The 23,780-nt window shown below is 52.7% G+C and overlaps 1 protein-coding gene across 1 annotated transcript; it reads left to right on the plus strand.

The window, feature by feature from the left end:
- The first annotated feature begins 12,906 nt into the window (after positions 1-12,906).
- Positions 12,907-15,065, plus strand: AVP (arginine vasopressin). The gene is made up of 3 exons (XM_086701825.1): positions 12,907-13,166; positions 14,387-14,588; positions 14,830-15,065. Exons 1-3 carry the CDS (start codon positions 13,047-13,049, stop codon positions 15,006-15,008), a joined length of 501 nt encoding a protein of 166 aa, XP_086557951.1. The 5' UTR covers positions 12,907-13,046; the 3' UTR covers positions 15,009-15,065.
- Positions 15,066-23,780: the final 8,715 nt, after the last annotated feature.

Consider the following 23,780-nt stretch of genomic DNA (forward strand, 5'->3'; position numbering starts at 1 on the left):
CTTTCCTCTGAGCTGCTCTTTGGCTTCAAATGGCCTGGCCTTACCCTCCTTGCTTGTGTTCTAAGAAAAGCCCCAGCATTCGGAGCAAAAGCACTGCTGGGGGTGGGGGGATGGCTGCCCTCAGCCTGTGGTGGCCTCAGGGGAGCAGCCAACCTGAAGCAGGTTCATTACTCAGGAGCCCTTCTCTCTGGGGGGCGTCCTGTGAGCCCCACCCCAGGGAGCCAGAGGAAGCCCCTTCCCGGGTGGGGTCTACATAAGGCACATCCAGATGGGGGCAGAGTTTTCTCCCTCTAGCGGAGGGGCCTGGTGATCTGCATTTGAAAAGAGCTTCTGCGCCCCAGGAGGCTCTGGTAGGAAACCAGCCATGGGAGCTGCTGGGGTGGACAGTTCCTGTCCTGTGACCAGGTGGAGCCACACCCACATCCTTGGAGATGCATTCATTTTTATCTTGTTTTTTTAAGCTCTACACCCAACACGGGGCTTGAAGTCACGACCCCACGATCCAGAGTCACATGCTCTATCGGCTGAACCAGCCAGGTGCCCCTTTATCTTACTCTAAAGCGCCCCCCAAAAGGACATTTGTCTTTCACCAGCCTTGCCAGAAACGGCACTAGGCACGGCCAGCTGGGCAGTTCCTCGCCCCTAGAAAACGGGAATAACATCTCACCTGCCGCCAACCAGGCTCAGAGGGCAGTTTATTTCTCAGCAGAGCCAGGGGCCAGGCACAAAGCAGCTAACCAGTAAACACGGAGTTGACTCGGACTCTAGTAGATGCAGGACCGCAAAGCCTTGATGAGGCCCGCTGCCCCCTCGCAGACCGCAGGTTCTGTGGGGCGCCCGTCTTCCCCTTTCCTGTATCATTTACTTGACGCCAAGCCCGTTTGTGGTGCGCAGCCCTGGGCCCCTGGGCCCCAGATATTCATCTCCAAGGGGCAGTGCGGCCTTGCGTCCTGGCTGTCCTCCCTGTGGGGCTGAGGCCCCAGCCCTTGGCCACTCTGCGCCCTTGAACAGGGACTGGGCCAGCTCGCTCCTGCTGTGGCCCGCCAGCCCCAGGGACAACGGGAGGGAGGGCCACTTAGAAGAAGTAGAAGAACCAGATAGCCAGGAAGAAGAGGAGCAGCTGCTCGGTGCTCACAGAGTATTCCATCTCCTGGAAGCCTGGCCGCAGGACCCTGCAGCACCTGGGCGCCCGGGCGGAGCAGGCTGCCCTAGCCCCCGGCCGCACTGCTGCTCCCCGCGCGTCTCCAGCTCGAGACCGCCCGGCCCCGCGGAGCTTTTCCATCCCCCAGGAAACCAGTCCTCTGCCACGGGGGTTGCTGTAAGTAGGTCTGCAGACAAAGCGACCTGTCCCTGGAGGAAGCCGCCGCCCGCCCGGCTTCCAGGCCGTTGCTAGCCTCCTGCCGGCGGGCTTGTAATACTGGGCCAGCTGCCATTGTGAGGGCTGTGGGCGGGGCGGGGCGCCTCAGGGCTGTCCCCTCCCTCGGAGGTGGCCCCTCCGCCCTCTTCCAGTCCCCTCAAGTCCCTTTGCAGCCTGCTCCGGCAGGGTCTTTCCTTCCAGATCTAGGCTGGAAGGGACTGGCTGGTCTGGGGATCAGCCAAAGATGCTCTGTCCAGCCATAGGTGGCAGAGGCCACACCCCAGGTTCCACCCCGCAGTGATGCACTCCCTCTCTTATAAAGAAGTGCCATGGCCCAGAGGGGTGACAAGATCTCCAGAGTGGCACAGGAGGAAGTGAGGAAGAAGGGACAAGAGGCACCCTTCCCTCCACCAAAGGTTTGTGCTGGCAGTGAGGCGATGCTGCATGTGACCACGCAAACATTTTGGTTTGTTTTTTTTTTTTTTCTCTTACAAGATCTTACAGGAGAGGAAGAAAGTATGTATACATGCTGTGTGGTTCTGTTGACTGCGGTTTCCCTTAACATTCTTTCCTGGACATTTGCCTTTGTCATTAGACACTGTTCTTATTACCAAAATCATTTGGAAAAACAAGCCAGAGTGGGGGGCGGGGGGGGGGGGACAGGAAAATGCTGAAAATGAAGAATGGTTTGGGTTGAGTGGGGAGAGCTGACCCTTGTATACATAGACCAACGAAACAGAACTGAAAATCCAGAAGCAGGTCCAAGTGCCTGTGGAAACTCGGGGCACCATAATGGGGGCATCACCAACCAAGAGGGAAAAATGGACCTTCACCAAGTGGAGCTGGAGCTCCTGGAAGAAGGAAACCATCCAAGAACTAGAAGAAAATGGAAAATGAGGGGATTACTGTGAACCCGGGAATGAGGAAAACCCTCCTCATTCAAAATCCAGATACAGCACGGGAGAAGAGTGATAAATTTGACTACGTTGAAATTAAAAACAAAAAAACTTGTACATCGGGGGAAAAGCCACCATTAGCAAAGTAAAAATATAAATTACAAGCTGGAAAAATATATTGGGACTTGTATTATGCAAATGGTTAATATATAGTTTCTAAAAATAAAAACCCGATCGGGGCACCTGGGTGGCTCAGTCGGCTAAGCGTCCAACCTCAGCTCAGGTCATCGTCTCATGGTTCGTGGGTTGGAGCCCCGGGTCGGGCTCTCTGCTGACAGCTTGCAGCCTAGAGCCTGCTTCGGATTCTGTGTCTCCCTCTCTCTGCCCCTCCCCTGCTTGTGCTTTATCTCTCAAAAATAAATAAACGTTAAAAACATTTTTTTAATAAAAATAAAATCCAGATTCATAAAGAAATGCAAATAGCCTTTTAAACATATCAAAAGATGCTCAACCTTGCTCATAATGTGATAAAATAAAAACAATCCTGAAACACCGTGTCTTGCTTAGCACATGGGCACCCATCTCACAGTCTGGCTACAACGTGCCGTGGGTGCTCTGTTCTCACAGGTGCTATCACGTGCTGCTGGTGGGAATGAGAGGCGTACAAACTGCCAAGGGCAAGGTGAGAGGGCTACATGTGTGTGGACCCTCTGACCCAGCCATCCCACTCCCAGGATTCTAGCCCCAAAGATACTCTCGCAAAACTAGGAAGAGAACACTTGTCGCCCCACCAGAAGCAGCCAGCCAAGGCCCTTGCAGCACCTGAGAAGCCATGTCGCCCCCCAGTGGAGGGGCCAGCTGCATCCAGAAGAAGTGCCCAGGAACAAGTGGTTTACACACACGATCATATGTTTATTACCAAGGAGGTTGTGGAGACTCTGAAGGCCACCACCCATGTGAGTTTCAAAAAAAAAACCAAAAAACTTGGCATCCAGAAGTTTTTTTTTTTGGGGGGGGGGGCGCCTGGGTGGCTCACTCGGATAAGCTGACAACTGCTGACAGCTCGGAGCCTGGAGCTTGCTTCAGATTATGTGTCTCCCTCTCTCTGCATTGTGCTGGGTGCTTTGTGTGTATTACCTCATTTAATCCTTGCGGCTTTTTTTTTTTTTTTTTTTTTTTTTTTTTAGATTTATTTATTTTTTGAGAGCAAGCGATCAAGCAGGGGCAGAGAGAGAGAGGGACAGATGGTTGGAAGTGGGCTTTGCACTGACAGCAGCAAGCCTGATGCGGGGCTTGAATCCACAAACCATGGGATCGTGACCTGAACCAAAGTCAGACCCTCACATACTGAGCTACCCAGGTGCTCTCCCCGCTTTTTTTTTAAGTAAGTTCTCTGGCCAACATGGGGCTTGAACTCACAACCCTGAGATCTAGAGTCACATGATGTACAGACTGAGCTAGGCAGGCCCTTCCAGTCTTTAACTCCTGAAGGAGGAAACTGAGGCTCGGGTCCACGAAGAGCTCGGCTGACTTGAAGGCCACTCCTTACCCCTGAGACGCCCTACTGGTGGCAGAGGCTGCCAAAGAGCAGACTCAAGTTCCCTCCGTAAGAGTGGCCTAGATGTCACAGGAGGGCCTCTAAGGATCCCTCTATTGAGCTGGGACCTCAGGCAGGGCAGAGGCACTGCTAGCACTGATCTGGTGCAACTCCTCTACCTGCTCGGGCCCAAGTCCACCATGCAAACCAGAACCAGAGGCATAAAAAATAGTCTAATTTTGGAATAACAACTCATGACCAAGCTATAGCACAGCTTTTGAAAATTAAAAAATATTACACCTCTAGGCACAAAAATAAAAGCTGTTCCCCCAACAAAGACTCAACACAGTTAACTTCATGTAAGTGGAGAAATCTAGCTCAAGTGTGAATGGAAAAGTACCCATCATGTGCAGCCACTGAAGGAGGACGACATGGGAAGGAACAGGTGCCAAGTGGCCCCGGAATGGCCTTTGGCAGTCTGCAGTCATGCTCACGGTGGTGGGGACTGGCATCCCACCGAGCCGTGGTTGCCACACTGCAGATGGCAACCCCAGTTGTGTGATATGTGTGGCTGGGGGAGATCCTGTTTGAAAGGGGAACGGGATGAGTGGGAAACAGTAACCAGATGAGCCCTGTGTGGTCCCGTGGGGTATGAAGGCATGAGGGATGGACAGACTAGGGGACTGTCCCAGGAAGGTGCCAGGGCTAAGGAAGCAGAGGCAGGAGTAGGGAGGAGGACGGGCAGTCTGATACCCTCTAAGCCAGTAGAGAGAACTGGGTTTGAAAACAGAGGGAATAGGGGTGTGTGGCCAGCTTAGTTGGTGGAGCATTCGACTTGATCTCGAGATTGTGGGTTCCAGCCCCAGGTTGGGTGTAGAGATTACTTAAAAATAAAATCTTAAAAGAAGGCGTAGAGAATCACGGGAAAGGCAGAGACACAGGCTGGCCTCCCCTCCCATGGTTCCTGATACCCTCCCCTTGGGTCCAGGGCCCAGACATCAACTGTGACTCAGCTGATGAAATGCAACCCCATGGCTCATTAATTAGGGAGCCTGCAATTAGCCTGTCTCAGGAACCAGGATCCTCCAGAGAGAACCCCTCTGTCCTGCCTTCCTCTCCCTCCCACCCAAAAGATGAGATCAGGCTTGGGGGGAATCTGGCCCCTGGGAACAAGGAGGGGCCGGGGAGCATGAACACCAGGGGAAATGAGATGCCAGGGCACGCGTTTATGCATGAGATGGCCTTGCAAATTGACCCTTGGTAATGAGACGACGGAAATGACAGTAGGCACCCCCACCCTGAAAGTTTCTGGGGGCAGGCTGGGTGCGGCTGGCTAGACCTGCCCCAACTTGGTCTGCATAATGCTTGCAAGTCTGACCACCACAGCTCAGTCTTAGAGCCATCCAGTTCGGGGCCAAAGAAACAGATTCAGCAACCTAAATGCCATTTCACACCGGGCTGTCACTCAGCAACACCTCCTAAAATCCTCCTGTCCCAGCCACCTCCTGGCCACCTCCCATCCACCCCTTGTCCCCATCCCCTGGCCAACTTCCGGCCACCTCCCATCCTTCGTCCATCCCCTGACCACCTCCTGGCCACCTCCCGGCCACCTCCCGTCCCCTGGCTACCTCCCATCCACCACCACCCCCGCCACTTCCCGTCCCCTGGCCATCCCCCCGGCCACCTCCCATCCACCTCCCACGCTACTCCTCTGCAGCTGTTCTGTCACCTCCCTTTCCAAGACTCCTTGGAAAAATGGATCTCAAGTCTTAGTCTTCGTCCTTTCCTCCTGACCTCATGCCCCTGTGACTATTCTGTTTTTATTTTTTAAGCTTATTTATTTATTTTTAAGTAATCTCTACCCCCAACGTGGGGCTCAGACTCACAACTCCGAGATCAAGGGTCACACGCTCTTCCAACTGAGCCAGCCAGACGTCCCCTTTTGGGACAGAGAGAGACAGAGCATGAACGGGGGAGGGGGAGAGAGAGAGGGAGACACAGAATCGGAAACAGGCTCCAGGCTCTGAGCCATCAGCCCAGAGCCTGACGCGGGGCTCGAACTCACGGACCGCGAGATCGTGACCTGGCTGAAGTTGGACGCTTAACCGACTGCGCCACCCAGGCGCCCCACACTGTGACTATTTTAAATGACCAGTTGCCAGAGTGCCAAGTGCTCCTCCATCCAAAGGGGCACGCTGTTCCTTCTCTCGACTCTGGATGGGCTTGTGGCTGCTTCGACCAATTGAGTGTAGCAGCCCTGACCCTGTGTGATTTCCGAGGCTGTCACAAAATGGCACAACACTCCTGCCTCATTTGCTGGAACACTTGTCAAGCCCTGGTTTGCTAGAACACTCCTGGAGCACTCTGGAAGCCGGAACACTTAAGAAGTCCAACTATCCCGAGGCCACCAAGCTGCAAAAAGCCCCACAGAGGGGCCACAGGTAGTACCACAGTACCACAGGTACTCCAGTCGGCAGTCCCAGCCAAGCCCAGCCTTTGGGTCACCCCAGCCCAGGTTCCCCGGGCACGCGAGCGAAGAAGTCGCCAGAGGACTCCAGCTCCTAGCCATGCACACGTCCAGTCGTGGTGGAGCAGAGAAAAGGTGTCCGCTGTGCCCTGTGTGGACTTCTGATCTACGGCAGTAGTAGCTGCAACAATGAAAAGATCCTAGACGGCTGTCCAGAGAGGGCTGGGGGGGTTATGGCGAGGAGAAACCAGGAAGGCAAAGCCAGAGTCCTCCTCGGCAGAGAAAGGCGAAAGCCCGAAGACGTTCCTAGGCTAATACTCTGCATCCTGACACGTGTCTGTGCTCCCGGCACAGAGGCACGTGATGCTCACTGGGGCTCGCCACTAAGTCAGTCGTTTACCAAAGACCCTGTGTGGGATGCACTGGGTCCGGGGACCCACTGTAGAAAGGAACACTGTCTGGTGGCACAGAGGGACAGGGAAACACGTGAACCAAGCATTTTGGGGGTACCATGTTGACCCACAGGAGGAGGAGGTCAGTTCTGCTAAGGTTAAGTTGGGGGGCAGGAAAGATGGGACTCTGGTTCTGATTTCAGAAAAATCGCTCTGTGGATGTTTTTGGTGGGGGGAGGAGTTCGCTCCGCAGCATCCATTGCCCCTTCATAATACCGCCTTGGTTTTCCCTCAAGCCTCGGCTTCTTTCTCCATTGGATACAGTCTGAGGGAGCTTCATTCAGACACCTAAGGGATGGGCATAGGAGGCGAGCAAAGCCAGACTTCACTCCCCAGACCGTGAATCTGAGCAGAGGGACGAAGTCATCCCACGACGGACGCCGGGCCCGTTCGTCCCCCAGATGCTGTGCACATTGCACATGGCTTACGGCTGACCTGTCTCTAAAGACCTGCCCTCGGCCAAGGGCAGCCACCTCACCAAGACAATGCCTGGGAGATCCCCTCCCCCCGCCCCCAGCCCCCAACAACTAATACTCAGATATGTTAAAAAAAAAAAAAAAAATCAACCCAGGGGCACCTGGGTGGCTCAGTCAATTTCAGCTCAGGTCATGATCTCACAGTTCATGGGATCGAGCCCTGTGCTCCCTGCGCTGACAGCACAGAGCCTGCTTGGGATTCTCTCTCCTCTCTGCCCCTCCCCCAACTCGAGTTCTCCCTCCCTCTCTCTCTCTCTCTCTTCTTTCAAAATAAATAAACATCAGGAAAAAAAAAAAAAAATCAACCCCCTGGCCTCAAAGCAGGGCAACTCTGGAGCTGTCCGTGGGATCAGGCTGAGGCTAGACTCCAGCTGACCCACCTTTGCCTGGCTTCTTCCCCAGCCCAGTCCTGCTTCACTCACTCCCGAGAGCCCTCCCTCCCTCCTTCGGCAATCACGCGTGCAAGAGCCCCCATCTCAGGGGCTGCCGCCGGGGAGATCCGACACAGCCATTCCAGGAGTACTTCCCAGGTTCCTGGTTCATGATCCTCCAGAAATAGTTTCTGAGCCCCGGGTCTCCAGCTTTCCCTTACTTTATGAGCTCTCAGTAGCCTCTCAGTAAGTTCCTTTTGCTCAAATTTACCAAACCTTGTTAGAGAACATGGAACCAGGAGTAGAGGGCTGGCGCCAGACTCTCAAGAACATGAGGGGCATGTCGGAGTGTCCAGAAAGGGCCAGAAGGTAGTGAAACTGACATGCACATTCTGGTTTGGACCCCGCTGCCCTGTGGCAGGTGGGGGATGAAGCAGCTGGATCGTTGGAGTCACGTGGCCTCCTGAGGGCGGGGTTCTGGCAGATTTTGGTCTGCTACCACAGGATTTCAGGGTTTTAGGGCTTCAAGGACCAGTAAGGCCTAAGAGAGGGGCTTTGGCCCTGGCCTCATGCCTTAGAGGGTCTATTCTGACCCTCCTCTGGGTGAGACCAGGGGACATACCCTGGGGGCTGTGCCCTGGAACACTCTGTTGTTCTCATGATTGTTTCTGGAGGAGCTGGAGGAGTCCTTTCCTCTGGGTCTGTGCTCAGGGGGACCCACTTGAAGTGCGCAAACATGTCTGCGTCGTGGCAAGAGGAGGCGGTTTGTGAGCCGCAAGGGCAGAGCGCCCACCTGTGTGCATGTCCCTGGGGATGTGGGACAGAGCCAGGCTGCAGGGAGAGGTCAGCTCCCCCGCCGCCAACTCTGCGGCCGGAGTCCCAAGAGCAGGAGACTCCAGATTTGAACCGGGGCTTCCAGATCATTATGAGCACATACGTGTCAAGGTAAGATGACAGAACATGCATTATTTAACATTTTGTCAGCCTGACCTACAACCTGGCTCAGTAACTCTGTTACTGCCTAGCTGTGCGACCCCAGAGGACAAGACACTGAGGTTCTTTGCGCCACAGGGTCCTGCCTCGTGAAGTGGTCTATATGAGTCTACAAATCCCTCCCAGCCTGGGGCCTGCAGCAAACATAGTTACTGGCCAACAGCCACTCCCTCCTCTTCCTCACTAACAGAACCCCATTTTGGAAGGAGCCCGTGAACACACCCAGCCCTGGGGTGAACCTCTGCTGGCCTAACTAACACACAGCCAGTTTCTTGCCCAGCCTGGAGGAGCTTGGGAGTGGGGACCCCGGGTCTCCTGAGGGTCCCTGAGAAGGGAAAAGCTCAGAGGAGGGAACCATTTTGTGGCGGCCCTCCTTGCCATGAGGAGAGACACCCAGACATGTGGAGGGTGCCAGGAGGGTATAAGAAAGCCCTGGGTGACCCCTGAGCCAACCACAAGACCACCGACCTCCAACTTTGAATCCTAGTACATAGTAATGTCTTGGTGAGTCAGCCATAACTGGCCAGTTATGAGACAGTGGAGTGGTGAAGGACATAGACCCTGGGGCCCAGTTCTGCTGTTTTGTTTTGTATTGTTTTGTTTTGTTTAACTTGTGCCTCCTTGGGCAAGCCACTCAACCTCTCTGTCCCTGTCTCCTGTCAGCAACAGTCAATAAAAAATACTTCCTCCTTTCTTAGGGTTTTATGGGGCTAATGAGTGTGAACAATTTGGCCCCGTGATGGCATAGCTCACTGATGTGGAAGTCTGTGTTGTCCTCTGTGGGTCAACAGGTCCTATAGCCTGTGTGTCCTGTGCCGTGTCCTTACCACACCGAAGGACTGAGGCACGGAAAGAATATTCTAGAAGCCTTCCTGGCACCTTGGCCTCTGCTTCCCGCTCTCCCTGAGGTGCACCCCTTTCTCAGACGGGAGCGCAGGGCCTGGCCGGGTCCCCAGGGGCGCCCCCCCACCCCGCTGGCCTGGCGGGGCGCAGGCGCCTCGCTCATGCGGCTCTCAGCAGTCAGGGCACGGCTCTCGCCGCCGCTGGGTCCCCAAGGCCCTCGGGGCCTCTTCCTGTCTTCCTTTCGGTCGCCCCACAGGGCTCCTGGCCTTCCCCTGGGCTGCTGGGCGGCAGGAGGCGGGATAGCGCAGGGGACGGCCTCTGTGGGCCTAGGAGTGGCAGCCAGTAACCCCAGCAGGGACACAAAGCCAGGCCACTGCTGGAGCTGAGACCCCCAGAGGTGACTCCATCCATCCTGCCGCCACAAGATTTTAACACTGGAGAGAGTGTCAAAAATACGTCTCCTAGCTTATTTTGCCTCTTATTTAAATTGTTTTTTGCAAATTAGACTTTTTTTACGAGGCCTTTTCATGTCTGACTCCTTTAGGCTTAACGTAACCCCCTGTAGACATCTGATGAATATTCGCACTGAGCTCTCCCCATGAGTGCTTTCTCCCACTAGTGGCGTGGATGCATCTCAGCTCCACACCTGTCTGCCTGAAGCCCAGCATTTTCTCCCGTTGTCCTTGCTCAGTGTGTCGTCTGGGATTCAATTCAGTAAACAGTTTGTGTTCACTGCTGTTCACCTCTTCACAGTTGACAGGGCATTTGTGTGTCTACACTGCTGAGGGTCCTCGAGTCACACTTGTGGAAAACAGGTGAGGAGGGGGAGGGACAGACTTACTTCCGGCAGCAGAGTCCCTTAGAAGAGGAAGATGAGGCCAACCCCTGCCAACAGGTAGCATGCATGTCACGTGGTACAGCCACCGGGTTGATCCTGAGAAAAGGAGAATAAGAAACGAAGAAACGAGTGGAGGGACAGGGGCAGTTAACTGTTACCTGTTCTCAGAAAAGAGGGTCTAATGGTGAGGAAGTCCTTTAAAGAATATTCTGAGATTCGAGGGGCGCCTGGGTGGCTCATCTGGTTAAGCGCCCGGCTTCGCTCAGGTCATGATCTCAACAGTTGTTGAGTTCAACCCCGCGTCAGGCTCTGTGAGGGCAGCTTGGAGCCCTGGAGCCTGCTTCGGATTCTGTGTCTCCCTCTCTCTCTGCCCCTCCCCAGCGCATGCTCTGTCTCTCTCTCTCTCAAGAATTTAAAAAAAGAAAAATAAATAAAAATTACATGTGAATAAAGATCCATGAGCCCAGGTGTAGGAAATGTAAGGATAGAGAAGGTGTGAAAAAGCAGACTTGAAAAGGGAACATATAAGGGAAGTGTAGGAACATGGAGTGTCCAGAAGGTCCATGTGACATGTGAGGTGATATATGTGAAATGACAGTCAGCACAGTAACAAGACTTTTTCTAGCCCATGTGTGTTCCAAGAAGATGGATATAAGGAGAAGCAGGCCTTCCAGGTTCTCAAGGGAGATGGTGCTTGGGGTCTTTAAGGGGGCCCTGGTGTGAGAGGCAAGTCTTAGAGTGATCGTCTGGGTAGACATGACTGGTTGGGACATGAGTGTCCTGGCCTGTGTCAGGGCCTGACCCCTTCAGTTAGTGTAGTGCCATCCATTTTCAGATGACAACTCAGACCTGAAGTGCGGAGAGGGTAAGGTGCTGGGCCAAGACCACAGAGCTGGCCTACACCAGGCCTGTGGCCTCCACAGCCCAGTGTCTCTGGAGGCAATAATTTAGACCCAGCTTCTCTCTGGGCCCCATGAATGGAATGAAAATGTTCCTGCTGGGTTAACCCAGAAAGCTACTCTCTCTGGAAAACTCTCTTCAGTTTTTAATAAGAATAAAGGCATTAATAATGCAATACTATTGGGGCACCTCAGTGGCTCAGGCGGTTAAGCATCTGACTTTGGCTCAGGTCATGAGCTCATGGTTCATGAGTTTAAGTCCCATATTGGGTGAGCCCTGTTTCTCTCTTTCTCTCTCTCCCTCTCTCTTTTCTGCCCCTCACTTACTTGTGCCCTCTCTCTCTCTCAAAAAAAAAAAAAACTACAATACTGTTATTAATTAGCTTTACGATGGTGCAGGAACTTTTCTAAAGCTCTTTTAGAGTACATTATTTCAGTCCTCACAACCCTGTGAGGTGTATCCAGTATCTTCCGACCTCACACTGGAAGAAAGTGAGGCACAGAGAGGTTGGGTAACCTGCCCAAGTCATGACGCTTTGAGAGGCCAGATTCTTGACAGGCCATTGGCTCCAGTGTCCTCACCGTCCCTCAGGGGATGTTCCTGAAAAGCCTGGCATCAGGTCCTGAGTGTGGTGGTTCCCTCCCTGGGACACTGGAGCCCCTCCAGCACTTGGTGGGGAGAAGGCAGTCAGAGCTTTCCCGTGGCACACAAAGAGGAGGCGAAGAGTCTGGGGTTAGAAGAGCTGGGGGCTGAGTAAATCCTGAAAGGACTCATGTGGCTAGCCTGGGTCCAAGGACGGGACAGGCGCTTCGGTGGCCCAGGAGAGGGAGGCTTTAGTCCCTTCATCCCATGAGCCTGAGGTCACCAACCAAAGTCTGCTTTCTCAGGCTGGGCTCATTTGGCTGTGGCTCCTCCCATCCCCCAACAAGAAACCTTCCGTGTTCCTACTTCCACCCAAAGCCTGAGATGGTACCTGCCCTGGTCCCCATATGCTCCTTAAAGGGGTAGGGATTGGGGCAGGTGGCTCGCCCCTCACCTCTGAACCTTACTGGGTCTGGATTTCTCCTTTCCTCCACAGAAACTCCCTTACCTCCGTATTCCCACCTGAGAGGGGAGTAATGGAAACGTGCCAAGAAGCTGTCCTCGAGGTCTCCAGCGTCTGAGTCCCTGAACCCTGCTCCGGGTGTGTGTTTGGGGGCTGTGTGTGTGGGAGTGTCCCCAGCTTCCCCTGGGAGCCTATCCACTCACCCTGTCAGTCCGGATTCCATGTTGGTCCCTCTGCCTGGTCCATGGCAGCCATTTCCTTTTCTGGTGCAAAGCCCTCTGTCTGCACCACCTTGGGTCTGTGCCGTCCTTGGTCATTTTTCCTCTCACAAGGCTAACCATCCTCATGGAGTTCTACACACCTGACTGTCCCCTGTCCCAGCACTCCTGGGCTGGGGCCTGACCCTGCTCCTTACACACCAGCCACTTGGGCCTCCCTCACCACTTTCTCAGGGGGCCGTGTCTGGGCACAGGCTTACTGACCCCTAGCCTCTTCTGGGCTGCCAGAAAGATTGGGGACGGTCTCCTAGAGACCCCCTCACATCTGTCCCTCTTCCCAGGTCCAGAGAGCCACAATTACAGTCACTGCAGCTCCTGTCACATCGCAGCCACACGGCTGCCAATGACAGCACAGAGGCTGGCACCCCTCCCCCACAGGCCCCCACAGACAGGTCCACGTGCATCCCCAGATGCCTGAATCACTGCTGACGGTTTGGGACCTGGAGGCCGTGGGCTCCTGGGGAGCCACTGGGGAGGGGGGTGGCGGCCACGTCGTCTCCCAGGAACACCTGCGGACATAAATAGGCAGCGAGCGAAGGCAGCCCAGCACAGTCCGCACAGCGGCCCCACACACTGTGCCCACCTGCTCCAGGATGCCGGACACCATGCTATCCGCCTGCTTCCTGGGCCTGCTGGCCTTCACCTCCGCCTGCTACTTCCAGAACTGCCCGAGGGGTGGCAAGAGGGCCATGTCTGACCTGGAGCTGAGACAGGTATGACTGTGGCCCATCTCAGGGCTGCATGGAGGGGGCAGAGCCCTAGGGCTGGCATCTAGTGCAGGGGCTGGGAGGGAAGGAAGTCATGGGGGAGGCAAGGCTTTAGGGGACCGGCCCAGAAGAAGGGAGGCTTGACATGGCTGGGCAGAAGGGGCCAGGCTGCCGGGCAGGCTAGGACGGGCTACAGGACTTCCTAGACACTATCCCCAGCCAGGCAGGGGATGCAGGAAAGACAGCTGTTACTCCGGTCTGTGAGACCTGGGATTGGGGCCGGTCCATGAGACCTGGACAGCTAGGCCTCCTCTGTGTCCATGGGGACCTTGCAGCCCCGACAGGCTCTGTCCCAGCCAGGACTGGAGGCTTTCCCATCCAGCCTTCAGCCTCTGCTGGCCACAGGGCCCCCCCCCTACCACCCCCCCCCCCGCCCCCGCCAAGCCTCACACAGAAGCTGGCCATTGCTCTGAGCTCATTCGAGTGAGGGTGCCACTTCCTTCGAGGAAGTTCTGCTGGGTACCTAGCCCAGTTCTCCTGTGCTGCAGGACCAGTAGATTCCCTTGTATCCATTCCCTTCCATTTCCATTGGAAGGAAATCCAATCAGCATGCCCAGTTCTGCCCAGGCCACAGGTGGCTAAATTTTGAGCCACTGAACAAACTAGAGTGGATAGGGAGCAGCCCCCACAGACTACCCTTCTCTCTGCTTGATACCTTTGGAAGCCTGAGTCACTAAGGGGCCTCATGCTCTCCCTGGGTCTCCGGCTCCTTTCACCCACAGTCCACAGAGGTGAGCAGAGGTCAGGGCCCAGAGAGGCCCACCAGCTTGCTGCGAAGGGACAGGAAAGGGGAGGAAGGGCCTGGAAGTGTTCTGGGCGTGGCAGGACGCTCTCTGCTAGGGGCGTGGGTGCTGAAGATCAAGTTTGAGTGAGGGCCCAGGAGAAGGTCTGAGTTATGGGAAGGGCGGTGGGCAGCTGAGAAGGGTGCACACCACTGATGGCTCCAGAGCTGAGAGGGAGGGTGTCTTCCGTGTAGCCCGGGGGTGGGGGTGGGGGTGGGGTGGGACAGAGAGGGTGCTGAGGGCTGTCACTGAGTGCGGTATCCTCAGTCACCTGAAAACCAAGGGGGTTTAGTGGACGTGTGCCCCCGCCCGTGACCGCGGCCCCTGCACACCCCGGGCCTCGCAGGGCCCGCGCTCACCCCCCGCCCCCCTCCCTCCCGCCAGTGCCTCCCCTGTGGCCCCGAGGGCAAAGGGCGCTGCTTCGGGCCCAGCATCTGCTGCGGCGACGAGCTGGGCTGCTTCGTGGGCACGGCCGAGGCGCTGCGCTGCCAGGAGGAGAACTACCTGCCGTCGCCCTGCCAGTCGGGCCACAAGCCGTGCGGGAGCGGGGGCCGCTGCGCCGCCGCGGGCATCTGCTGCAACGACGGTGCGCTGCCGGGGCGGCCCGGGGTGGGCGGGGGCGGGGGCGGGGCCGGGGTCCAGGTGGGGGCGGTGCGGAGGTTCCCGTGGGCGCGGCCCCGGGGGCGGGCGGGGGCGGGGCCGGGGTCCAGGCGGGGCAAGTCCGGAGGTTCCCGGTGGGCGTGGCCCCGGGGGCGGGCGGGGTCCCGCGGGCCCCCGCTGGTCGATCTGGGTCGGTCAGCGGCGCGCTCTGCCCGTGACCCCCGCAGAGAGCTGCGTGACCGAGCCCGAGTGCCGGGAGGGCGCTGGTTTTCACCGCCGCGCGCGCGCCAGCGACCGGAGCAACGGGACCCAGCTGGACGGGTCGACCGGCGCCCTGCTGCTGAGGCTGGTGCAGCTGGCGGGGGCGCCCGAGCCCGCGGAGCCCGCCGCACCCGGCGTCTACTGAGCCGCCCGCTCCCCCCTCCCGCCCCCGCAGTCCAGAAAATAAACCTTTTAAAATGCACCTGCGAGTGTCTGTTTCCGTCTCCAGGGGTGAGGAGGGGGGCAGAGGAGACGGTGGGGCGCGGACCCCCCCACCTCACCCGCCGCAACTAGTCCGGGATCTTTAAGGGAAGAGATCTTGGCTCTGCAGAGTTCTAGGGACCGGGCGACCTGGTGGGGGGGGGGGGGGGGGGCAGAGCCAGAGCCGGGAGTAGGGCATCCTCTGGCAGAGGCATAGAAGTAAAGGCAAGGAGGAGAGAGACATTGGTGGACAAGATAGAGAGGACAGAGGAAGCCGAGATGGAGAGACAGAGGTTGAGAGCCTCAGACGGAAGCGCGAGAAAGGCCGAAGGGGAGGAGCCAAGGGAGTTCCAATCCCCATTTACATCCCAGGAGACTGAGGCACAGCTTCAGGGACCCACCCAACACCCCAGATTTCCAGTCTACTATTTCATTCAGGGTTGTGCCGTGTGTGTGTGTGTGTGTGTGTGTGTGTGTGTTGGGGGGGGGGGGTGGCAAATCACCCCAGATACACCAGAGAGAGGGCCAGGTACTCTCTGTCCAGGAAAAAGCTAAACAGGTCCCATGGGGGCCCTTCAGCCAGAGTGGGAGAGGGAGCCCACCGAGACCCTAACTACATGTCCCCGCATCCGTGCTGCCACACAGACCAACAAATAATCATGAGCCGCATTCCTTAAGATCCTTGACCACAGTTACAGATGTAGATCCTGAGATACTCATTCAAAATCACAAACACAACAGACTCAACCATGGACAGGTGCACACACTCACATTAGGACCTTCCACCCTTGGACACATGCAACTTCAGGGAAGACATCCACTGGTATTTAGCCTGTGCTATTCTGTGTCCCTATGTCCTTCTTTGTCCCCTCTATTCCTTTATCCCCTTTGCGCCTCACTCCCCTCTCTTTCCCCATCCTCCAGCTCCTTGGCCCACTCTTGCTTCTCTCCTTGTCCCATTACATCCCTCCCTTGCCCCTTCTGCCCTCTCACTCCCTCCGTCACCTCCCAGCCTCTGTCTCTGCCCCCTCTGTTCTCCACATCCTATCCTTGGGATTTCTTGCTCCAGAACTTGGGGTGAGAAGAGGCTGCATCTCCTCTGGAATCTTCCACTTAGAGGCCAGGAGGGAGCAAAGACAGAAGTCACTCTGTGCCCTGACCCCAACACCCTACCTTGGGGCAAAGCCTTATGACTCAGCCTCAGTCAGACCTGGCCAGGTTCCATGTGCCAAGTCAAGGTCAAGTTTTTTCTGGTCTTAGAGCTCCATTTTCTGTCACCCCTGACCTGGCTCAGTGCCCATCATGATTAAATGTAGAGGGAGGGCAAGAGCTGTGTGGGCTTTTATCCCTGCCATGGTCTCCTGCCTCTGCCCTGGTATGGCCCATCCAGGGTGGGTCCCAGGTCTTGGTAGGACTGTCTGTGGCAGGACCAGAGCTAATAAGAATTTAGAAACCTTTCCTGACACAAGGAAGTGGAAAGAAGCAGCTGTTTTTTTTAATTCTTTTAATGTTATTTATTTTTGAGAGAAACAGAGACAGAATGTGAGTGGGTTAGGGGCAGAGAGAGAGGGAGACACAGAATCCGAAGGAGGCTCAGGCTCCCAGCCGTCAGCACAGAGCCCGATGTGGGGCTCGAACTCACAGAGCTGTGAGATCATGACCTGAGCTGAAGTCAGACGATCAACTGAGCCACCCAGGCGCCCCACAGCTGGTTTAAAAATGGATCATATACCTAGATGTAAAACCTAAACTATAAAACATCCATTTAAAAAAAATTTTTAAATGTCTTGTATTTGTTTTTGAGGGCGTGTGAGAGAGAACAAGTAGGGGAGGAGCAGAGAGAGAGGGGGACAGAGGATCCAAAGCGAGCTCTGAGCTGACAGCAACAAGCCCGATGTGGGGCTCGCACTCTCACAAACCAAGAGATCATGACCTGAGCCAAAGTTGGATGCTCAACCGATTGAGCCACCCAGGAGCCTCCAAACGGTGAAACGTCTTGAAGAAACTATGGAAGAAATGGTTCATGACCTTGAGCAACAAATCAAATCAAATTTTTATTCTTTTTTTTTTTTAACATTTATTTATTTTTGAGAGACAGAATAAGACAGAGCACGAGTGGGGGAGGGGCGGGGGGAGGAACACAGAATCCAAAGCAGACTCCAGGCTCTGAGCTGTCAGCACAGAGCCCGATGTGGGGCTTGAACTCACGGACCACGAGATCATGACCTGAGCCAGAGTCAGACGCTTAACCGGCTGAGCCACCCAGGTGCTCCTCAACTCAAATTTTTAAATGGGCAAAAGATTTGGGGCCCCTGGCTGGCTCAGTCAGTAGAGCATGCAACTCTTGATCGCAGGGTTGTGAGTTCGAGCCCCACGTGGAGTGCAGAGATTACTTAAAATCTTAAAAATAAAATAAAATAAATAGGCAAAAGATTTAAACAGATGTATAGCCAAATAACATATATAGGTGGCAAATAAACACATGTTAAGATGTTGAACAGCATTAGCTGGTGGGGAAATGCAAATTAAAACCACAATGAGACATTCATTACAATGACTTTAAAAAGTGCTAACAATATCAGGTACTGACAAGGCTATGGACTGACTGGGACTTTCGTATATTGTTGGTGAAGACGCAAAATCAGGCAACCACTCTGGAAAAATGTTTAATAGTTTCTCGTAAAGTTATGCTTTTGCTTACTGTTTAACCCAGCCAATCCCATCAGTCATCCAAGTGAAATGGAAATGTTTGGAATGGCTCTGTTGGTAATCAGCAAAACTGTGTAAGTTTGAAACAGGTGAGAATTTGAGTTAACCATCCTGAGTTAATTTTTGTAGTGTCCAAGTTATGGGTTGCGGTTCGTTTTTGGCATCTGGGTAGTCATTTGTCCCTGCACTGCTTGTTCAAATGATGAGTCTTTCCCTTTTAGGTTGTCTTCGTAACTCCCACAAAATCATTTGACCATATCCATGTAGGTCTATTTCTGGACTCCTTTGTCAGTTCCATCGGTCTGTAGAGCTGTCCCTCGTCCATTACCATCTTGTCTCCAATATGATAGCTTTTAGTAAGTCTGGAAATCAGGCAGCATGACTCTTCCAACTTTGTTCTTTTTCAGAATTGGTTTGGGTAGGGGTGCTTGGGTGGCTCAGTCAGTTAAGTGTCCAACTCTTGGTTTCGGCTCAGGTCATGATCTCACAGCTTTGTGTGTTCGGGTCCCACATCAGGCTCTGTGCTGGCAGCACGGAGCCTGCTTGGAATTCTCTCTCTCTCTGTCCCTCCCCTACTCATCCTGCCTCTGTCTCTCTCAAAATAAATAAATAAACTTAAAAAAAAATTTTTTTGTCTTTTTTTGGTTTTTTTAATTTTTAATTTTTTATCTTTTTTAATGTATGACATTTATTGTCAAATTGGTTTCCATACAACACCCAGTGCTCATCCCAAAAGATGCCCTCTTCAATGCCCATCACCTACCCTCCCCTCCTTCCCACCCCCTCTCAACGCTCAGTTTGTTCTCAGTTTTTTTTTTTAATTTTTTTTTTTAACGTTTATTTATTTTTGGGACAGAGAGAGACAGAGCATGAACGGGGGAGGGGCAGAGAGAGAGGGAGACACAGAATCGGAAACAGGCTCCAGGCTCTGAGCCATCAGCCCAGAGCCTGACGCGGGGCTCGAACTCACGGACCACGAGATCGTGACCTGGCTGAAGTCGGACGCTTAACCGACTGCGCCACCCAGGCGCCCCTTTAATTTTTTTTTTAATGTTTATTTTTGAGACAGAGAGAGACAGAACATGAACAGGGGAGGGGCAGAGAGAGAGGGAGACACAGAATCCGAATCGGGCTCCAGGCTCTGAGCTGTCAGCACAGAGCCCGACGTGGGGTTCGAACTCACAGATCGTGAGATCATGACCTGAGCAGAAGTCGGACGCTTAACCGACTGAGTCACCCAGGCGCCCCTGTTCTCAGTTTTTAAAAGTCTCTTACGCTTTGGCTCTCTCCCACTCTTAAAAATGTTAAAAAAAAAAAGAAGAAGAAGAAAGAATTGGTTTGGGTATTTTAGTTCCTTTGCTATTCCATATAAATTTTGCAAGCAGCTTAATGATTGCTACAAAAAAAAAAAAAAATCCCAAACAAAAACACACTTAAAACACACTTCTGGGAGTTTGATTGGAATTACGTAGTAATAGAATTGTAACTATATTTTCCAGCTTCCGTTGTAGGGAGGTGTGTCCATATGACCATGTTCTTGTTAATAAAATGTGAGTAGGGGCGCCTGGGTGGCTCAGACGGTTAAACGTCCGACTTCGGCTCAGGTCATGATCTCGCGGTCCGTGAGTTCGAGCCCCGCGTCGGGCTCTGTGCTGACAGCTCAGAGCCTGAAGCCTGTTTCAGATTCTGTGTCTCCCTCTCTCTCTGACCCTCCCCCATTCATGCTCTGTCTCTTTCTTTCTCAAAAATAAATAAATGTTAAAAAATTTAAAAAAAAAATGTGAGTAAAAGGGATAGTGAACTTGGGGTCTTATGACAGTGGGTGTGCCTCCACCCCACTCTTTCCTTTCCCACCCGTTGGAATCCACAGCATCCTAGACTCAAGCATCAGACAATGACAAGGACAAGGAGATGCCAGAACTGCATGGCAGAAGAAATCTGGGTCCCTAAGTGATGGAATGGGACAGAGCCAGGAATGCTCATCTTAGGCTGATAAGAAACAGAGAAATAAACATCTACCCTCTAGAAGCCTCTAAAGCCTCCTTACCATTTCAGTGTTTTTATTACAGCAGCCTAACCTTAACCTTAACCAACCATAACCCCTGAATTCCGCAACGATTGAAAAGTGAAACAAAAGAACGTGGCCTATGGAAGCCGCAATACCACCTTTATTATTGATAGAGCTGATGTTAGTTCTATCTGCTGGCAAGTGGTCTTTGTCAGACCGATTAACAAGTTGGAGACAAGTTTACCGTCCCAGGCACAGGGAGCTGGACCTTCTTCCCAGGACTTTCCTGCTTCTTTGCTTTTCCATGCACTTACCATGATGACAGCGTGTGCTTCCCAGCCTGGCAGCCTGATTCCATGAGGCATCGGAGATGAAGGGGTGGGCTTGTGCACGTGCACATTCCTTTCCCCTCAAATCATCCCATCAGCTACTCCCCCCCTACCCCCCCCCACCCCCCCGCCACCCCACCTCAAGGAGAATTACCTCAGGGATGCCTATAAGAAGGAAATATCAGGAATGGGGAAAAAATATCCCCGACCTCTGCCCCATAGACAATCATCTTTTATGATGCTTCAAAAACTTTTGGTAGATTTTCACACCATTCAGATTTAAAAACTAAATTACACTAAACTTAGGTATGGAAGAGAAGCAAGTTTGCTTAACCTATGCGTACGGACCCTACAGAAAACAGAAATTGCGGCCCTTCAGCATCGCACCGCAGATAGTCGCTAATACAGCACGATGGGAAAATAAACCGGCCGTAAATGTTCAGCGATCAAGTTGATGTTTATAGTTTTCAGACTGGGGCGCCTGGCTGGCTCAACCAGTGTAGCCCACGGCTTAACTTTGGGGTCATGAGTTTAAGCCGCATGTTGCATGTTGGGCTTTGAGTTTACATAAAAAAACCAGGGGCGCCTGGGTGGCTGGTGAAGCGTCCGACTTCAGCTCAGGTCATGATCTCACAGTTGGTGAGATCGAGCCCCGAGTGGGGTTCTGTGCTGATAGAGCCTGCTTGGGATTCTCTCTCTTCTCTCTTTCCCTCTCTCTCTCTCAAAATAAGTAAAATAAAATAGTGTAAATTAGGAATATGAATTATGTAAATAATACTAATTTGTAAAACAACTGCTGTGTGAGACTTTAGGACAAGAGTGTTCCAGTCTGAAAACCATGCTTTTTTTTTAAATTAGTTTTTTCTAATTTTTTAAAAGTTTATTTATTTATTTTGAGAGAGACAGAGACAGCGTGAGTAGGGGAGGGACAGAGAGAGAGGGAGAAAGAGAGGGAGAGAGAATCTCAAGCAGGCTCCATACCATCAGTGCACAGCCGATGTGGGGTTGAACTTTGAAAACCAGGAGGTCATGACCTGAGCTGAAACTTACAAAACCACGAGGTCATGACCTGAAACTGAGAGTCTGACGCTTGACTAAGCCACCCAGGCGCACCCCTTTAATTTTTTTAAATGTTTAATTTTGAGGGAGAGAGAGAGAGAGAGGAGAGCGAGAGCGAGCATGAGTGGGGGAGGGGCAGAGAGAGGGAGACACAGAATCTGAATCAGGCTCCAGGCTCCGAGCTGTCAGCACAGAGCCTGACACGGGGCTCGAACTCAGGAACCATGAGATCCTGACCTGAACGGAAGTCAGACGTTTAACCCACTGAGCCACCCAGGTGCCCCTAAACAGACTCTTAACTATAGAGAACAAACTGATGGTTACCAGAGGGGAGGTTGGTGGGGAGATGGGGGAAGTAGGTGAAGGGGATTGAGTGCACTTGTCGATGAGCATTGGGTGATACATGGAACTGTTGAATCACTACATTGTACACCTGAAATTAATGTAACACTGTGTGTTAACTATACTGGAATTAAGGATAATGAATTAAAAATAAACATGACCACACACTGTTGCCACGCATATGCAAACTCAACGATATATTAATATCATAAAGCATTCAGGCACTATTTAAATTTCCCCAAGTGTTCCATGACTACACTCTTTGCAATTAGTTGATATCTGAGCCTGTATTTTCCTTAAGGTACAAAAGAGAATTTTTTTTATTTTTATGTTTTTAAATTTTATTATTTTTTTAACATTTATTTATTTTTGAGGCAGAGAGAGAGAGAAAGCATGAACAGGGGAAGGTCAGAGGAAGAGGGAGGCATAGAATCTGAAACAGGCTCCAGGCTCTGAGCTGTCAGCACAGAGCCTGATGCGGGGCTCGAACCCACAGACCGCGAGATCATGACCTGAGCCGAAGTCGGACGCTTAACTGACTGAGCCACCCAGGCGCCCCGAGAATTTTTTTTTTAAAGTAAGCTCTACTCCCAAAGTGGGGCTCGAACTCATGGCCCCTAGATCAAGGGTCACCTGTTCTACCGACTGAGCCAGCCAGGCACCCCACAAAAGAGAATATTGATCCTGGTTGCCCTTCTACCTTTTTATTTTCATTTTCTTTTTTTTTTTAATTTTTTTTTATCGTTTTATTTATTTTTGAGACAGAGAGAGACAGAGCATGAACAGTGGAGGGTCGGCGAGAGGGAGACACAGAATCTGAAACAGGCTCCAGGCTCCGAGCTCTCAGCACAGAGCCCGACGCAGGGCTTGAACTCACTGACCGTGAGATCATGACCTGAGCCGAAGTCGGCCGCTTAACCGACTGAGCCACCCAGGCGCCCCTATTTTCATTTTCTTACGGTATTTTCCTGAACGTCTTGTAGAGAATGGGTCCCAATTTCTTTTTATTATATTTGTTATAAGTAGAAACTGGATTGTGTGTATGTTGCCTAGCGTAGCCTTGCCTGTTTGGTCACGTATTAAAGTAATATTTTGTACTAAATTCCTTTTCTCTATATTACTGCTAAGACTAATTATACGTTTTTTGAAATTATGTGTAGGTGGGCATATTCTCTAGGAATTTCACTTCCGGGTAGAAGAAGAACAAAGAATAAAGTTACACAAAGTGGGAACCACTGCCCTGAACAAGCCCCCAAGCACTTTGGAGGTCTGAAGGGGTCATTCTAGCGAGGACCAAAGGCCGTGGGACTGAGCAGCCAAGAAGAATGGAGAATGACACCCAACTCGCTTCTGTGCCGGTGGGGCCACTGGACCCAGCTTGACGCCACCTCTGGGACAAACTCAGGAAAAGAGGCGTCAGTCTGACCCTGTGTTTTGAGGCAATAAAATACTATTGACCTTTGGATTCTTGGGAAGAGTGGGACAGCAAAGTGGGTGCCTGAGTGGGTGAGGGGACCTGAGCTCTCTCCCAGGGTGGGGACAGCTGGGCTGGCACCCCAGGACACTCAGGGGAAGCAGTGAGGTCGAGGGGAGATCCCAGACTTTCTGCTAAGGTGGCAGGGGGGACTCTCCAGCTCGGGAAAGCACAAATCCGTTCCCACACGTCTCTAGTTGAGGAGCTCGGTCACCTCTAGCTGCAGCCCTCCCTGGCTGTGTGGTTTCTGAGGGACACAGAACTCTGCGACCGTCCTCAAATACCCAGCTAGTACACCGAGTCCTTCCTCATGGTTGGTTTAAACGGGACTCCGCTTTGAGTTATCTCGTGTCCCTTTTGATGACTAATCCCCCCAGATGTGGGGTCAAAGGAGGGGCTAGTCTCATGGCCTCAGCAAGGACCGCAGTCTATATAGTGGAATATTACTCAGCCACGAAAAGGGTGAGATCTTGCCATTTGTGCCAACGCGGATGGACCTAGAGGGTATTATGCTAACTGAAATAAGACAGAAAAAGACAAACACCGTATGGTTTCACTTATATGTGAAATCTAAAACAAAACAAATAATGAACTAAAAAAACAAACAAAAAGAACCACAGTCCAGGTTGCTGTAAGCCACTGGGATTTTCAAAAGCCTCATCTCTATTCTTCTTACACATCTTAGCAATAATGATCTTTTTTTCATTTTTAAAATGTATATTTATTCAAATGCAATATGCATATAAAATATAAAAATATATTCAAATATGATATACATATAAAAGTTAGCAAATC

This window comes from Puma concolor, chromosome A3 (genome assembly GCF_028749965.1).
Source record: "Puma concolor isolate L17-30 chromosome A3, mPumCon1.1.hap2, whole genome shotgun sequence".
Classification (NCBI taxonomy): domain Eukaryota; kingdom Metazoa; phylum Chordata; class Mammalia; order Carnivora; family Felidae; genus Puma; species Puma concolor.

Excerpts from the sequence above, each read along its gene's own strand:
- AVP (XM_086701825.1), top strand. The coding sequence starts at position 13,047 with ATGCCGGACACCATGCTATCCGCCTGCTTCCTGGGCCTGCTGGCCTTC. Across the intron at positions 13,167-14,386 it reads CTGACCTGGAGCTGAGACAG|TGCCTCCCCTGTGGCCCCGA; the intron begins GTATGACTGTGG and ends CCCTCCCGCCAG. Across the intron at positions 14,589-14,829 it reads GGGCATCTGCTGCAACGACG|AGAGCTGCGTGACCGAGCCC; the intron begins GTGCGCTGCCGG and ends TGACCCCCGCAG.